The sequence below is a fragment of the Petaurus breviceps genome, unplaced genomic scaffold (assembly GCF_028583685.1).
Source record: "Petaurus breviceps papuanus isolate PSGF00001 unplaced genomic scaffold, PetGlider_PUasm1.0 220, whole genome shotgun sequence".
NCBI lineage: Eukaryota > Metazoa > Chordata > Mammalia > Diprotodontia > Petauridae > Petaurus > Petaurus breviceps.
The window spans coordinates 22,338,132-22,356,944 of record NW_027185876.1 but is presented as its reverse complement, the minus strand read 5'-3'; the positions used below and the strand labels follow the sequence as shown (position 1 = coordinate 22,356,944).

Here is an 18,813-nt window from a genome sequence, read left to right as displayed (position 1 = left end):
GAAGGATTACATTAAAACTTAATCATGTGTGGCTACCTACTTTACACTTTCTGATTACATTCAGTGATACCTTCTGTGATTACATTGAGATGAGATGTGAAACCACCTTTCTTACATACATACATAGGCGCACATGTATTCTACAATACTTCGGATTTTTAAAAAGCTTATATACGTAAAGATACACAACGTGTATATTTATATAGATATATCTATATATGCACATATGTCCTTGTACATATATACCTATATATCTATATGGGTATATGTGCATATGGGATAAGTGTGTGGGGGGTGATTCTTGGATTTTGTGTAAGATGAATTATTTTTTTATCAGAAATATTTTTATACCAGTATTTACATGTATAATTGGTACCATTTAAATACCAGCTGCTCACCAAGTTAAATAATTGTTCTTTTCCTATGACTATTTGAGTATGTCAGAAGATTTATGATGTCATCTCTTTATTTGTTCCACTAATGTAGAACTCAAATCTATTATTTAGTAGGCAATTTGTTTATTTACTGCAACCAAACAATTTAAATATATGTACATATATAATGTATGTATGTACATATATTTTCTGATGACCAGTCTGGTTGTAATAAGCCTTTCTAAATTTACTGAAGCTAGTTCCCAGGTAACAACCACATAGTCTATCACTGGCTCAATACTAAAAGTTTATCTAGCTTGCTAAGGTCTGCCATACCTTGCATTCTTCTGGCAGAGACTTTGTAAATTGAGGATCACCTCCATGCCATAATGAGACATTGCAGTACGACTTGGGTGGGGTGGGGGGTGTTCCTTCAGCATAGGCAACTCCATCCACCATCATAGGTGGGTTTGAGAGAGCTGCCTGGGGAACACACATGGGTGAAGAAAGTGACTTGCCTGGCATATGACTGAAGGCAGAGGCCATTCTTGAATCCCAAGATGTCCCATCCCACAACTCATGCTGACTTCCCTATCTCAGTCTAAATCTCACACTAAGCCTGTTTGGTTATTGTGATTCACTGCACATCCAGCCTTCATTTACTCAAGACATTCTGCAATAGTTCAGCAAGGATTCACTTGGAATTAGCATAAAATTACTTTCTACCTCTTTCTAATTGATAAATTACTTTTTAGAGCCCTAATCTTCTAAATTCAGGAAGTTCACTTAAGTTTTTTCTTGACCTTTTGACTTAACAGTTTATTTTCTGAAATATGAAGATCTCTTTGCAGTTATGTGGTAGCTATTTTCTATTATTCCTTTTTATTTAAAGACTTTTCCATGGAGCAATGCTTTTCTTCCTCTGCTACTAATTTGGGCTCAAAATTTGCTGCTCAGGAGATAAATGATGGCTCAGATCGATATTTTTACAAAATAAACAGCAGGAATGGATAAGAGCTCAACATAAGCAAGACTGTAAAGTGAAAATTATATATGCATTTTAGCTATGTCACAAAAATTGCTGCAACTGTATGTCACTGTTGACTAAAATCTATGTAGTATTGTCCCCAAGAAAAATATGAGAAATATTGGAATATGTCAGTTAGCAAACCCTGTTCCTTCAGGGCTGTCACAGATGCAACAAGGATCCATAGAAGAGGTGATTGTGAAGGCTCTGTAAAAAGGAGGTTTCTGTTTTCAGAAACGTGATGCTGTGCTTAGGCTTTTCCCAACTTGGATAAGTGAGACTGAAATTCCAGCTCAATTGTATGAATCTGGTACACCTGGAAAATGACTTTCGGCTGATTTTGCCTCATTTAAAAATGAAGTTAATTTTTCAGAAAGGCAAGGTAGGGACTTGAACTGAGTTATGAACCTAAAGGTAAAATGAACTGTACTAATTTTCCAAACCTCAACTTGATCCCAGTTTTTAAAAACTAAACTACAACTTAGATTTTTCACTATATTTGTTTTATACCAAGAAGGCTGTGCTTCTTTCTGTAGGAACCACTGAAAACTTGTGTTTGCCTTTCAGGTCCAATATTTTTTCAAGATCTTGGAAAATTAGCGATATTACAGATGGATCAGTAGCAAAGTGGAGCCTTGGAGACAAGAACAGAGCACACGCACACGTGATGTGTTCATTCATTTATTGTCCATTGTTTTAACCTGACTGCATACAAGATCAACAAGAGCGCTGTACTCCTGGCATTTATTACATGTTAGAACATAGATTTTGCACTTTAGACAACATTTAACACCAGTCTATGGGGTACTGCATTGCTTTTTATAAAGTTCAAAATAAAGATTTATTTTCAAACAAGTGACTTTGGTTTATTTCATACATTACACTTTTTCTTGCAGAAAAAAATAAAATTGTACAACTGCATAAATATAAAATTCTTCCACCATGAAAATGGTTAAAACATTCATAAAGACACAGCACCAGCATGTGATGCCTCCAGAGAAAGGAAAAAAAAAGATAGAAAGAAAATATACAAAGCAAAATAATTAGCCCTATCACCAGCCTAAGTGATAGTTGAACCCAACTTGAGAACATACTGGAGGACAAGGGAAGAAATGTAGAGACAGCATTCAATACAAAGCACAATACAACCCATCACCTTTTTTTTTTTCTTTAGCGTGACTTAAAATTCAAGGGCAGTTTCCCCTCCCCCCCTCCCTGGACAGTCCTCCCCCCTCCCTGGAAAAAAAAAATTTAAATTAAATAAAGCTAACATCACAAGAAAAGGCTCTATGGAGTGTTGTTAAATATGCTCATAGATGGGCCTTTATCTCTAAAAGAGCAAAGCAAAAATAAGTACCATGCCAGTTTTATCCCCATTGAGTATTTACACCTTGGACAGCAAACCTTTCTCACATAAAGTAGAAAACAGATACAATAAAACATGGCTTGAAAAATGACCAGAGTATGCACCTAGAGTACTGTACACTAAATAAAATACACAAGGCAGCAATACTTAGGGGCCAGAAACACTGCTTACTACAAGTCAGTTATGGAATCATAATTTACAGTAAAAATGGGCACGTCCCAAGGCTCAATTTTTGTTTTTTTTTTATTTTGTCATTTACAGTAGAATAAATATTTTGTTGCTATTGCTACACTTTAAATTTACATTCTAACCTAGTAAATGCAGAAAGCTAGTGTAAAGCATATAGATTAAGTGTAGGTCCCATACGTATGACAGTTTGTTCAAGACTAGTAGGTTTTTGTTTTTTATAATTTTTTTTTAAACTTTTTTAAATGGCTAGGGGGAAGATTGTGCTTGTGATCAGCTGCTCTTTATTTCAAATTTTACATCAAAGCGTCCCTGAAAACGGTCTTTTTCACTGTAGCCGATGTTGTCACCATATGCCTTACACTCCACGCGGATTTCTGTGTCAGTGGTAAGGTTGGTGAACTGCACCGCCAGGAGGGGCTGGAGGTACTTGGGCTGCAGGAGTTTACCATAGTATGGGTAATATTGCAGTGGAAAGCCAGAATAGCCACCCAAGCCAAAATATTCCACGTTTCCAACTTTATCCTTATCGTCCTCTCTCTAAAAAAAAAAAAGACAGAAATTATTTTAATCTTTGGCATGATGGACAATTCCTGCCACCAACACCACTGCTACTAGATACCTTCATTTTAACATACTTCTGAAAATCTCAGCTCACCTAAACAAACCCCCCCCCACCCTGACAGTTAATATTCTCATTTTGCAAATGTGGAAACTGAGTCCAAGGCTGATTTCCCTCTTCCCCAAGCCCACATAAACTTGTCAGACCAAAGTCCAACATACTTTTAAATCCCATTCAAATTTCTGTGCCACATTTCCAAAAAAAATTTTTTTAACAATAGCTATTCTCCAAAGTTTAGGTAGTGAATGAGTGTGTACAGTGATGAATACTACGAAATGTTCTAAAATGTTCTTTGTGCTCCATGCACTTGAAATCTTCCCATACATAACTTATCTATGTGCTTGTGTCTTCCCATAATCCATAACCCATTTATGGATATGGCAAAATTGGAGTAATGTTTTTCTTCCTCTGCCATTAATTTGGGCTACTCTAGAGATATGGGAAGTCTTGGGCAATAATTCATTAAAGTGTCTTTGTTAAATTCAGTATGCTTCTACTTAACTTGATAGCTCCCCTGTTCATAAAGGCAGCTTAAACTTTTAGTGGGAGTTAACACTGGAAGACAGTGTACTGACACATGTCATATGCGTATAACAACACTCCATACACACATACATGTCAATACAGCTGCCTCCAGGTCTTCCCTGCTGCTGTGCAAAAGATATGAACCAGTAATTCTTAAATAACTTCAGTGTATCACCACTCCCCCAAGTGTTGGAAAGGTTCATCAACATCACAGAAAATGCCCTGAACGGTGCTAATAGTTGTCTCTTTTGGCAGTGTCTGAGGGCAGTGAAATGAATATTATCAGCTGCTTTGCCCCTAGTCAGACAGTCATCACCAGTTAAAGCAGAGGGAATCTTTGTCACCTGTGCTTTTGCTATCAAAGCATCACCATTTAAAAAGCACCATGTCAGGAAAATGACAGCTCACCTATGTCACAGTTCAGGCAAATGATGATATAGAATGTCTGAAGGAAATATGGGGAACCATTAAGATTTATTTTAGAGTTCTACTTTTGGAAACCAGAAGGAATGTGAGTTTGCCACATTGAGCTTTAAATAATTGAAATATCAGCAGAATGACTATGCTCTTTGAAGGCAATAAGATAAAGCTCATCTACCCAGCATCTTACACAGTGCCCACAGTCAGCAATGAACAAATGGAGGATTTTGCAGGATGCAATTCTGAAAGTCAAGAATTTGGAGCATGTTCCATCATTCAATCCTTGTTTCTTGCAATTTCTATGAACTCGTTTCTGATAAGAACATAGCACAATGTTGTCTCATAGGGAAGAGAAGATGATATGTACAAAGGAGAATTTAAGAAGTGCCACTTCTGGGAGTTCTTGGCAGCAATGGGAATTATCTATAACCTAAACCTCTGATAAAGTCGTAAATAGAAGCCATCTAATCAAATGAAAGATGATGTATAATAGCTGGAGTTTAGTTATAAGCTTGTGCCATGATTCCACTTCTCCCATATGACCTTGATTTTTCTCTTTAATGAGAGCTCCTAACCTAAAGGCAATTGGGATGCAAATGAATTGTTTGGCATTGAAAATTCTCATACCACCTAAAGACTAAAAGAAATCAACATGTCTAATTGCTTAAGTTCTGGAGCAAAACATCCTTGTTCCACCTTGGATGTTTTGGGTTTTTGAAAAGCAAACACTTGACATTTTTAACGAGTAAACCCTGACATCTAAAACTTGGAAAATTATCTGGGAAGGACTTTAGAAGTTATCTTGTTCAAATTCCTTCCTGATTATTGGTCTCATTTAATTTTCTCCACCCTGTGTGAAGTAGAAAGGATTCTTTCTGTGAAGACATGGACTTATGGAAAAGGCAGTGGCTTGCCCTGGGTCATGTGATTTTTCTAGCTATATCTGCAGAGGTCTGCACATCATAAATGCAATTCAACTAGAGACTATGATGTCATAGAAACCAATATTTTATTGATAGAAGACATTACTTTTAATATAAGACTCTAGTTATTCTTATAAATTATCATTAATATCCCTACTGTTTTCCCAACAATTCTCCCTTTCTTCTTACCTTGCCAGTACAATGAACAGGAAGGACATATGGATTATATCGTATCATCAGATCCTTGTCCAGGGTATCATTTTTTGGAGGCTAAAAGTAAAAAGTCATGTAGATCAGTAAGGCAGTAGATTTATAAACATTCTGAACGTCCCCGTTTTAGTACCAGTAAAAAAAAATCCTATCAGGGTTGTATCATCTAAGATGGCAGTGCATATTACAGTAGGCATGTTGAGGTGGCTGGGGAAAATGGTTTTGTTTTTCTTTCCAATACTAGAAATGGTTCTGACTGATATGCTTAACATGAAGTGACAGGCATTTCACAACATTTAAAAATGCTGTTGAAAACCTAGACCCTTTATCTCATGTCACTTTCAAACTTAGATATGATCAGCAGGACCTTAGAGGTCAGCCCCCTCATTTTACACATTAGGAACTAACAGCTGGTGAGATCAGGTGACTTACCCAGAAGCCACACAAATAGTAAGTAGAAGAAGTAGGGGGTCAAAGCACCAGGTTTATAGTTTGGAAGACTCAGATCCATAAGGGACCTTTAAGAGCTTCTGGTCATTTTACAGATTTAAAAAACAAAACAACACAACTCTGAGTTCTAGGGAAGTATACTGACTTGTCCAAGACCAAGTTTTCTGACTCCAAATCCAGCAATTTACTATCTCACTTCAGACTCTATTCTTGCCAAAAGATGCATCAGAATCCAATCTAACAAAAGTCAAAATCCATGAGACAAAGCTTCTTCCCAATGAGTAGGGCATCAATAGGAGAAGATTACATTAGTACTGCATTTGTTGTAAAAGAAAATTTGAGCATTTGTACAGTTGTCTCCAAGAGCCTTTTACCAGCACTTCATTTAATTGTAAAATGTCAAGAACTATGAAGTTACCAGTCTGTTCTCAAAAGGAGCAGCAGCCATGCTGTGTAACAGTGAGGAAATTACAATATTTTGTTTTCTTTTTCCATTGCAAGGCCAAAAGCAATAACAAAAAAATCAATAGTTTTATATTTAAGTGGCAGAAGGAATGTTGGAAAATGGCAACAAGTAATCAAGTGGAAGTAAAAAAGTAAAAGCCACTATATTCTACTGGGGGGAAAATATATATACAATTATCTCAACAAAGCACGCTACATTGGTCTAGATGTATGTGGGGCAACAGAATTCTAGATCATGGAATCAGGTGATAACTCTCACTGGAGTATTTAAATTTCTGGCCTAGCATCCATCCATTACTAAACAATATTAGCATAATTTATTAAAATACTTCATGTTCAAGAAGTGATAGAGGATTGCCGACTCTGAGGAGCGAGTGGAGCTAGTTGCCCTATTCTCACCCCTTCTCCTGTTCATCCTTCATTACCAGCTGGGGCCTTTATTCAATATTCAATTCTTTAATTGATTGACATTTGTTAAGTATATTCTGATAATTATTGTCTTCCTCTTCTATCGTGCCATATTCTAAGCAGAATATCCTTTGGAGAGGAATAAAAGGGGTAATACAAGTTTTGCTTCCAGTGACAGTAATGGGATTTGGATATAGACTCAATGAATTAAATTTCTATAGCTCTTTTACTTTAAATTATTTACATATCATATGCTTTATAAAAACTAACCAATGGCAATCAGTAGAAGGCGGAACATTAGAGCCAGATCTCTGAAATGAAGTGGATTTAATGTTCTAACAGTGTGTAGGAACCAACAAATGGCTTTTAATGGTATTCCCTTATCAGAATTAGACATCCTCCAATACCATGCTCATGGATACAAATTCAGAAAGGGTAAAAAGTCCCTTGAAAATCTGCTTGAGGAAAATGAATGCTTTTTTTTTTAGGTTCCAAGAGTGTTGCATTCTCATGGAGATGGAAGAGTACTTAGCATATTTATGCTGCCTTATGAAATGAAAAGTTACTATAATACTACCAAAGAGTCTAAAGTATTAGGATTCATTTCTCATTTCTAGTGTGATCCAATGAGATAATATTTTTTAAGTGCTTACTTAGTGCAGTGCCTGGCACACAGTAAGCACTTAATAAATGCCTGCTCTATCTTTCTCTCTCTTCCCCCTTTCTAGAAAGGCTAACCCATTCTGTATTCCTGTAGTTAGTGCCAATGGCACAATATCCTTCCTTGTGTGAGCATCAAGGCTTTACCATATATTAGTATTTAGTCGTCTTCATTTTGCAGTGGTATTGCCACTCCAGACAGTCCTTGGATTTAGAATCATGAGGAAAACAATGTGATATAATAGGAATGGCTTTGATGGGACCAAAAAAATGATGACAACCCTAGAGATAGTTTGCATTCTATGAAAGGAAACAATATTGCCATGGATCTATAATGATGTCATTGATATTTTCCTCCATCAGTGCAGATCTTGATTTGTTCCCATCCTATGTGACTTATCTGCATTCTCCCTAAGATCACCCTTGGATGATATAGCCAAGGTGCTAGAGGTCTTCCTATAGTTCTTTTTTTTCTTAATATCTTATGGTACTGTAATGGTAATGGGAATCTGAAGATCTTCCCTGCCTCTTGACCCCTTGATAGGCTTAAGTGAATCTGAGAACCTTCCTTGATTTGAAAATATACTCTGCCCCCTAATAGGTTGAATGTGGTCACATGGAGCCTGTGGCGGGAGACCTATTTTTCAGGAATGCCCACACATTGTTACTTTGTGATTGGGCAGTGGGTCAAGAGGGTTGTGACATTCTCTGTCTCAGGAGAAGGCTATATATACCTGGCTGTGAGGTCTTGCTTTGGGGCTTACTTTGGGAAGAATTGTGTGATTTGGTCAGATGAGACTCTGGGCAGCCATTGAGCCACCTGGTTTTGAAAACCCAGATGTTGGTGCTTCCCTCTCTGGTAACTGACTAGGTATGGATGTCATGGTCAGACAACTGGAAGCTCTGTCTGCTAATCTATGTTATTTTCTGTTGTAACTTCTGTTTGTATTCTCTGAAGTTCAGGGTACTGACTTTTTCACCTGAACTAGGTAAATGATATATGTTTGATTGATTACAGTTAAGACTGTTAACCCATTTTGAGTTGCTTTCCTTTAGAAAAGCAGATCTAAGAACCCATGCTAGCAGCCATCCTGGGTATGCTAGGGTGCTTGCTGCTACAGGTACCAGTAGAGCATTCAAGCTATCCCAACGGAAACAACTATTATCTAAACATGAATACACATGGAGATTTTAACATTAGTGTTTCACATAATTTTTTTAAGAGTAAAATGTCTCATAAGACTAGTGCTGTAAGGGATATTATTGATCATCCAGTTAAACTTCCTTATTTTTAAAGGTAAACTGAGGCCCAGAAAACTGTAGTGATTTGCCCAAGGTCACACAGCTAGTTGGTGTCAAAGATGGTCCTAGAACTTTAGTTTCCCAATTGTCAGCCAAATGCTGATTCTACCATACAATATTTGACAGTCTGAACACTGAACCAAATTCTATTTAGGGGGAAAACAGGAGGACAGGCTTAGTTTAAAATCATTTCACCACTGGAAAACTGACTAACTTTGTAAAGCAATAGTAATGGCTCTTCCTTAGGGATTACCATGAAGATAGGGATAGTCTTAGTCATACTAGAACAATTGGGCCAGATGCAGGCTTCAAGTGTGACTCTTCTTCTGGCAGCATAGACAGTCCTTCACACCCATCTGATTGTCAACCTTCCTGTTAGATAGGTTATCTGCATAAATAGGCTCCCCCTGTTGTGTACATTTGCTCCAGCCTTTAGAGGATTACTTGCCTTAGGCTTGAAGGCCAGGACTCGGTTGAGTTTTATGATGATGCAAGGTTTGCCACTTGAATAGCCAAAGGTTTCATCCAGTATTCCAGAGCAGTTGCCCAACCATTCGCGCCTGAACCTGCAGACTTTCTTCTTTCCTTGTTCATTGTTATATTCTCCTCGTTCTCTGTAATCACTTGGCACTTCTAAAACACAAATATAAACACAGAACTAATAATCTCCTCCAGCAGCACCAGAAGACAGGGGAAAGAAAAAGATCTTCACCTATGATAGGAATATTTCATATTTATCTTACATATTAGGTTTAATGTCTTAAACCTAACATATCATCAATTCATAGCTGAATAATGAATCTCTTCTCTAATGTGCATTAATTTAAATACAGCTGGATAATTCACTGTCCTGCAAGACAATCCATTTTTTGGATAGCTCTAATTATTTGGGAGTACTTCCTCAAAATGAGCCAAAAATCTTTTTCACTGTAACTTGCACCCATTCCTTCCTAGGTCTGACTTCTGGGGTCAATCAAAACAAACCCAATCCCTCTTCTACATAATGATATGAAGAGAGGAACCACATGCTGGATACATTTTCATTTCTCCTGATTAAATATTTCCAATTCCCTTAACTGATCGTCTTGGTTTTGAGTCACCTCACTAACCTCTTGTTTGACTCACTCCAACTTTTTGATGTGCCTTCTACAACATGAACCCCAGAACTGAGTACAATATACTAGACATGGTTTGCCTTGGTCAGACTATAATGGGACTGTCATTTGGATACTACTTAAATTGTGTCTATATCAATCCACCAAAAACTTTCCCTTCCTGTGTAAGGAAAGGAATTTGCCAAGCTATGGTGGAGCATATATTTCAAGCCATCAGCTTGATGTTGTCTGCCTAAGACAGAGAATGATTTATCTTGTTTTTTGATTGATGATTTTCCTCTTATTTTAAATAATGGACTATTAAATTATTTATACATAAAGCTGAACATGAGATGCATGGTTTGCCCAGGCCATTGTCTATCTTAAAACCAGGATCATTATAACTAATTAGGATTGAAATCAGGTGGGTGAAGCAAATAGACTAAGAACATGTTGGTAAATAAGAACAGAATCCCCTAAACTTACCTGTGCTCTTCATTGACATTGTAAAAGAAAAAGTCATTTGGTTGTACCTTTTCACCAAATGCTCTCTGTGCCACTACTTTCTGAGGAAGTCACTACAGTTTCGCAATCAATCCTCACTTAAGAAATGACAGTTTGCTATTTTTAGGTCATAGTGCCTGGTAAGGGACACATCAAATCTTCAGAAAAGACAACTGAATATAGAATTTGAAGCTCAATGAAAAAATGATCTGTAAGTTAAGGCAAATATTACTCATAAATAAAGCAGACGTTTGCCAAACACGAGCTCTCACTGTCTTAAATGCCAAATTGTATTATCATAGACTGTTGGGAACTATAAGGAATCTTAAAGGCCATTTAAGCTAAACCCTTCAATTTGCAAGAAGGGAAACATGAACCATCATTAAGTAACTTGTCCAAGGTTACAGCATCATTGAATGGATGAGCTGGAACCACAATTCCCAGTCAAATGGTCATTTTGCTATACCACACCACTTTCATTTTATCCACTAAGAAATGACTTTAGACTTTACAAAGTCTTTCAACTATTAAAATTTAACAGGAGATCTGATTATAGAATTTTAAAAATTCTTTCCTAGGGGGCGGCTAGGTGGCACAGTGAGTAGAGCACCGGCCCTGGAGTCAGGAGGACCTGAGTTCAAATCTGGCCTCAGACACTAAACACAAAAACTAGCCATGTGACCTTGGGCAAGTCACTTAACCCCAACTGCCCTCAAAAAAAATTCTTTCCTTTTATGTGATCATACTATATTTCTCATCTAATAAGTCCTATAAATCGAAATTAGTCCTTACTGATGTGACTTGATATGAGTGCTATGCATATGTGATAGGTATTCAATTATACATACATACATATATATATATATATATATATATATATATATATATATATATATAGGCCCCTTGAAGAGAGGAATCATATCTTTGTATGTTCCACAGTCTCAAGAATGCAGTAGATGTTTTATGGATGTTTGTAGACCAATACCTAATGAAGTTCAAAAACAAACTCCTTTTAGGTTGTAGGCAGGAGTATTGATAGTATATTTTATATATATATATACATATATACATATGCATATATATATATATATATATATATATATTTAGAAGAACTGGCATCAGGTAGACCTTTGAGAGTGAGAGTTCCTTGGGTGGGTCTGAGAAAAAGCAGACTGGGAAATGTATACTCAAAATGGCTCAACATGATTTTTCACAAATAGTTTATCCCTGTGGTCATAAGGATCTCTATGTCAATCATTAAACCAGCAAACTAAAGGGAGAAAATGAATCAAAAACCAGCCTCAAAACGTTAAGTTACTTACCACCACAGTCCTCAAATTCTAGTTCATCTTTCTGGGCTGTGTCTGCATATTTCTCCAAGAATCGATTAAGGCTCACAACATATGCACTGTAGCTCTGGGCATCACTTGGACGAAAGGCAATTTCAGTCTTTTGGATCTGAGGGATCTGTGTCAGTCCTAGACAGGTGAAGTAAGGTTAGAAAAAAAAACACAAAAAAAGCCATGAGTAGAGGCAACTATGAACTTAAATCAAAAATATGCTCTCTGTACCAGAACATTTTACTTTGTATAAATTTTTCCTAGGCTATAGCCCCACCTTTTCTATGAGACCTAATCAAATAAGCCCAAAATGTACTCCCTCCTGCCTCTGAATGTCTGTGATGCTTACTATGTGACTTTGTCCTTGGGGCTCAGCATAGCTGCCATTGAATCGTTCGTTCGTTCATGTGTGTGTTGTGTGTCTGTGTGTGTGTGAAAAGAGGTGGGAGGAAGGGGGAAAGGGAGAAACTAATAAGACTGTAGGCCCTTTGAAGACAGGAATCATGTCATATCTTTGTATGCTCCACAGTTCCAAGAATGCAGTAGATGTTTTATGGATATTTGTAGACCAATACTTAATGAAGTTCAAAAACAAACTCCTTTTAGGTTGTAGGAAGGAGTATTGATCATATATTTACACTAATGCCTTCCAACCAAGATAAAAAGATCCAAAAAGATAAATACATATAGCAGGAATTGTCTCAGAGAACAAAAATGATTTTTATCCTCAATTTATTAGGCCCCACTGAACAAAGAATTCAGCTCTCAGGCTTATTCTCTCAAGAACTTTGTAATGGCAATATAATAAATCAAGTATCCATAATGTTATGTTATCCACAAGTGTTATGGATTTGGACATTTGGAGTGAGGACAGAATATACTTCATGCTTTTTGGAAGGATATGTGGGTCAATAATTCTGAAAATCAGAAACAATTAAGTTCTAATTGCACTTTTTATATAGTCACCATTTTTTTTACCTGTTGTCCTGTATGAAATGCATTATCACCAAGTATTTACTAAGGCTTTTTGCCCTCCAAAGATATAGAACCTAAGGTTAAAGATACTGCTATAGCCATATAGGTAGGAAAGCAATTGAAAAGGTTATTTCTTTGGAATGTAGACAATGGATAAATCCATTTTGATTTATGAGTGTCAGCTATGGACAGAGATTAGTTTAAGGTTATAAAAAAGAATTAAAACATTAAGAACAATTAGGATAATGGGAGAAATAGATTAGAAGACAGGGAATGGGAATATATAATATTTCCACTTGGAAGAAGGGAAATGAGTCAGATAATGAAAAAAGTCTGCTTGAAAAGAGAAGGAATGGACAGAATGAATGGGTGAGGTGTAGATCCAATCAAGGGAAGTAAGATATTTTACAGCTTTTTGTAGGGCTGCCAAAGATAGCAATTGGCAGTAATGTTGGGATAGGCCGGAAGACTGTGCTGGGCATATGGAATCCAGTAATAATGAATTTACAATAGTTCATGCAAAAGACATATAAAAGTGGACAAAGGAACAGGTAATGATGATGATGATGATGATGATGATGGTGATGGTGATGATGCTGACTTAAGATTTTTTTTTGGATGATATCCCGCCCTGGGATGGGGAGTCTAAGCACATCACGGAAAGAACAGAAGCCAAAATGTTCTAGGTGAAGAATAGTCAGTCAATAATAGCTGAAAAATGTGTATCAGAAAGCTTGCACCTTTTCAAGAAGAATGCTTCTTTCTGAAACTTGATGATGAAGGGCAGGAGAAAGATTGTGTGTTAAGTAGAAGATAACAAACAGATCCATATCAGAGTCGTGGGACTGGCCTAGGCTGGGATCAGGCTGGCTCTGAGCTATGGAAAGCAACAAAGAATCTAGCTAATTTACTAGAATGGATAACAATGAAACTAGAGAAATAAGGGGCGGCCAGGTAGCACAGCGAGTAAGAGCACCGGCTCCAGTGTTGAGAGGACCTGGAGATCGAGTCCGGGGCTCAGAGGCTTGGCACCCACCCAGAAACACCTGGCCATGTAACCTTGAGCAAGTTACTTAACCCCAATTGCTTAGGGGCGGCCAGGTGGCTTAGCGAGTAAGAGCATCGGCTCCAGTGTCGGGATGGCCTGGATCAAATCCGGGCTCAGATACTCAGCACCACACCCAGAAATAATAACTGGCCGTGTAACCTTGAGCAAGTTACTTAACCCCAATTGCTTTAAAAAAAAAAAAAAAAGAAACTAGAGAAATATAGTCCAAATGAGCTGCAGTGAGTATAAAAGTATCACATAGGGATTCACTTCAAAGTAGTGTTCTTCCACAGTTTTTCTGCAGTACAGGAAAGCCCCAAACATAGTAAAATTTATAAATAAGATAATTTGGAAGTCTAGAAAGTCTCACTATCAAATAAAGAGGAGTCAATGTTAAAAAGCCTCAGGGACAGTTGTGTTAAACATCAATGATGAAGTCACTATGGTTGGGAAACAGATTGTCTTCTGATTATTTTTTTTCTTAAAGAATGCTAATTCCAGGGGCGGCCAAGTGGCTCAGCAAGTAAGAGCACTGGCTCCAGTGTCGGGATGACCTGGATCAAATCCGGGCTCAGATACTCAGCACCACACCCAGAAATAACTGGCCGTGTAACCTTGAGCAAGTTACTTAACCCCGATTGCTTTAAAAAAAAAAAAGAATGCTAATTCCAAATTCACAGAGAAATATAAAATAGGTAACCTAGAAAAGGTAGGTTAAAATAGTCTTTTCCTAAGCAGGATAAGGAGGATAATGCATTAAGGAATAAGCATGTTGAGTCCTAAACACACATGATCCCAACCTCTTCCCAAGGCATGTTAGTGATCATATTCCTGGTCTAGATCCTATGTCTTGGTTCTCAAATATGTCTTTCCTCATGTAATCATATGAAAACAAAGGAAAACAGAACAAAAATTACTTACCTAAAAAAGTTTTAGAGATATTCCACATTATGTTTCAAGAATTTAATATGCATAATAAGCTCATTAATTAGCTTGTTAGTTCCTAAATGCTAGGTGACCAAATAAGAACTCATTGCTGCCAGCCATTCTCATTCCGAGTTCTGGCTTTTTACCTCCCACCATATCTAAGCTTAGTGATACCTTTCAAGGGTCTGTGACTGACAGACCTCAGGGAACATGGTTAGGAGTAACTGGACATAAAATTAGTTAAATGTCATATCATTGTGGCATACCAAGACCCATCATGCTAGATCTTCAGAACCTTTGATGAGATGAGAGATCTTACTCTTGAAAATGCATGGAGGGGGGGGGGGGGGGGCAGCTAGGTGGCAGTGAATAGAGCACTGGCCCTGGAGTCAGGAGGACTTGAGTTCAAATCTGGCCTCAAACACTTAACACTTACTAGTCATGTGACCTTGGGCAAGTCACTTAAACCTAATTGCCCTGCTTCCCCCCTCCAAAAAGCAAAATATGTATATTTATATATATTTATATACATATATATATATGCATGGAGCTAAGACTACACTATGTTCTGCAGTTAAGTTCTACAAAACAGCTCTAATGACTGCCACAACGGCTATACTAGAGGATCTGAAGGGTCCTCCCAGTTCTAGTTCTGTGATCCCATGGCTGAATTGGGTGTACTACTATATGAACAAGACTACTTTGAATGTTAAGCTTGGACCACAAACTTCTAACCCAAAGAACCTGTTTCTAGCAATGAAAACTATTTATGGGACCCTAGTTCTGATTTCTATTATGCAGAGGGAAGGGGGAAAAAATTAGGGAATCTACTTAATGTAACCAAGTGGCCAAAGGCTGCTTAGAACCCACTTGGTGTCTGTTCTTTTTCTTATTTTCTTGCCTCACATTTCCAGATCGTCACCTGTCCTATTTCTACTACTACCTATGATCATTCAGCAGTCTTCTTCCCTATACTGAGCATAGTCTAAGAATTCTCCTTTTTGGCAGTAAATGAAACTGACTTAACATCCATCTGTTCTCCCTTACCTATTCAGCACTTAAGTAGGGTGTCTTAGCTAGGAGATAAAGTTTTGTATACAATCATTCTGAACAAGGAAGAAAATTCCAAGTCTCACAGGTAAATTTCTCAAACGTATCAAATGTCTGTGATTAGATAAGCTAGATGTTTGTGTGATGGACATTTGAGAGCTGGGGGGTGGCAGGTGTTGCTTTGAGAGAAGGGATTAATATGCATGATACCACATATCAAAGTTCTTTTAGTATTCATGAAACACATTTGGATTCCATAATTGGCCTTTCTGGAGGTTCAGATAAAATCGTGATTGCTTTTTATTGCAAAAACAAATTTTGCATGTAAATGAGAAAAGTAGAATTATATTTTCTCCCAAAGTTGCCCCTACTTTATTCCCCTTCCAGAATCAAAGATCCTCTGACCATTTTCAACTGTTCACTTCTCATTCACTAACCCAAAGGAGAGAAGAGTGTGTGTGTGTGTGTGTGTGTGTGTGTGTGTGCGCACGTGCATGCACGCACACACACGCATGCACAGGCACACACCTTGAACTGCAACATCTTCCAAAAGCCACACAATTGTCAATTTCCTTCTGGGGAAGGGAGGTGTGTGCAGTACTCTGGTTCTCATTAATAGTTCTTTTCAAACTCAATTGGATACTTCTGGTTTGTCTCCCTCTGTACTGCTCATCCTTTAAGTTGTTACTTGTAACCTTGGACAAGGATGAGTTTTGTTTCCAGCAGTCGCTCCCAGCAGCCAAAGATAGCAGAACACCCATTTGGAAGTTTGTGGCTTCAAGTTATATTCCAGGAAGTGGCTTAACCTTCTCTCTCTTGAAATCCCTTTGAACCTGAATTCAAATTAATCATAGTAGGCTACATACCACTTAACTGATTTCAAAGTTTTGTCTTCAAACATGTTGAAGTGTGAGAGAATCCGCGACTCCTCAACCCTGCTTCTTGGAATTTCTTGATTTCTTTCAAAACTGAGCTCAAGAACCAGCCATCTTCAGTATGAAGCCTTTCCTAATCTCCTCAGCCTTCTCTCCCCCATAATGTTATCTTGTATCTGTTTTGCAAATATGCCTGTTGTCTCCTTGGGTAAAAATGTAAGTTCTTTGGAGGAAGGATCTTGAGAATCATTTCACCATTATCTTTATTTAATAAATGTGTCGATTTGAGAGGAATTGAGACCGTTGGAACCGTAAACATAATATTGAATTTCCAATGAATAAATCAATTGTCCACAATACATTAAAGACTTAATAAAATATCTTGGTTGGTAGAAACTAGCAATTCCCTTCAGGAGAGGGAGAGCATGTAATAAGAAGAGAAAGTTATATCAGATGAAATAAGAAGGAACAAAGAACAAAAGGTCAAAAAAAAAGAAAAGGAAAAACACACCACATTATCACCCATGCTTTGGTTTGTGAGGGCTAGGAAGTTATAAAGAAAAACCAAGGGAGGGAGAAAGAAGAAGGTTTCTTAGGTCAGAAAAGATATCTTTTGTTTCTAGTCAGCCTTCCTTATACAGTAGCAAGTTTGCAATTGTTGGGATTATTGTATGTATCATGCATATCATTCTGTATTGTCCTTTTACAATTTCGTTCTAGAACACAGCTACCTGTGCACTTAAGATATCACCCAATACCTTAGTGGGCACCAGTTTCTACAGAGACTTCTAGAAGTATACTAATGTAAATAGAAATGGTACAGAAGGCAACCAACTTCTGATAAAGTAAATACAATAAGTATATAAAAACAGTACTGCAATGTTATCTAACTCTATATATGCTATATACATGCAATGTCTTTGCTAACCATTGTGCAATTTCCTGTTAGACCTTTGCTTCCAGTTGTATTAATTTTCATGGTCATTTGGCATGAAATCTTACTGAAATTTCAAAGTTTGGATTGGTTTATTACAGATCATGTAGAGAACATAAATGCCGCAAAGCAACCAAAGTGCCTGCCTAGGATTTTATGGAAATTATCTGAAGAATTTAAGAAATATCTTACCCACCCTCTCTGGAGCCTGTCCTAAGTAGTTCTCCTCACAGCTCACTTAAGTCACTCACGCTACAGGTTGAAGTTCTTTCTTCCTCAGGCAGTTATGCTGACCATTCTTTAGGTGATTTTGTGATAAGCACTTTGATTTTCTGACCCAAATTATCTGGCTACTTTATTATAATTTATTAGGAAAATGGTCTAGGGGATTTTGCATAGTGCCATGGATGCTATCCAAGCACTACAAATGGCAAGTTGTAAGATTCTGTATGCTTGGTTTAATAAAAAGAATGCAATTTTATGAAAAAAAAAAAACCCCACCATAAAGCAGTAGCAGCTTAATAGTTGTAGCAATAGATTTTGCTTAATACCAGACTGAAAAGCAAAATCTACAAGAAAGAAAACAAAGAAAAAACATTGTTTTTCAAAACAGAATGGATTCGTTTACTAAGCAAATAATACCTTGAAATAAGATTCCATATTGATAAAAAAGAAATGTGATGTGCTTCATCCAAGCATTTAGGTAGGTAAAGGGATACTTCTCCAGATGGAAGGGCCAGGTTGACTCTCATCTCTCCTTCTTCCTCCCTCCCACCTCCCTTTATCTTGGCTAATCTAAAGTCAGGCAGGCGCTTATATCTGATAACAGTATTTTTTGATGGACAGACTAAGAGATGAAGAGGCATTTGTGGGGAGGGGAGTGTCTTATATTTATCATTATTAGCACTGTTGAGGTACTGAAGTACTGTTTGGCTTTCCTATTTGCTCATATGACATGATCTTGGAAAGTAAGTTTTGTCTGTGGATGCCAAAACATTATAGATGCTTCATTAGTGGCCCAGAATTCTTGAGAAAAAGAGGCCAGTATTTTACCCCTATTTTTAGAAACCAAGGTAGCTTTTTCTGCTGCTGACTCAAGCAGAAAAAGCAAAGGTTCAAGGCCAGAGA

At 37.4% G+C, this 18,813-nt stretch overlaps 2 protein-coding genes across 5 annotated transcripts in view; one reads left to right on the top strand and one right to left on the bottom strand.

The window, feature by feature from the left end:
* The window catches only part of NME7 (NME/NM23 family member 7), a 190,540-nt gene extending 188,284 nt beyond the window's left edge, over positions 1 to 2,256 (top strand). For all 4 annotated transcript variants that reach the window (XM_069094736.1, XM_069094731.1, XM_069094734.1 and 1 more), the window contains exon 12: positions 1,969 to 2,256. In XM_069094736.1, the coding sequence (XP_068950837.1) occupies positions 1,969 to 2,001 (33 nt within the window). In that variant the 3' untranslated portion in view covers positions 2,002 to 2,256. The remainder of the gene's footprint in view (positions 1 to 1,968) is intronic.
* Positions 2,067 to 18,813, bottom strand: part of ATP1B1 (ATPase Na+/K+ transporting subunit beta 1) — a 28,790-nt gene continuing 12,043 nt past the window's right edge. Inside the window, exons 3-6 of the mRNA XM_069094737.1 lie at positions 11,859 to 12,014; positions 9,387 to 9,571; positions 5,633 to 5,713; positions 2,067 to 3,493 (exon numbers count right to left, since the gene is read on the bottom strand). Of these exons, the coding sequence (XP_068950838.1) occupies positions 3,227 to 3,493; positions 5,633 to 5,713; positions 9,387 to 9,571; positions 11,859 to 12,014 (689 nt within the window). The 3' untranslated portion in view covers positions 2,067 to 3,226. The remainder of the gene's footprint in view (positions 3,494 to 5,632; positions 5,714 to 9,386; positions 9,572 to 11,858; positions 12,015 to 18,813) is intronic.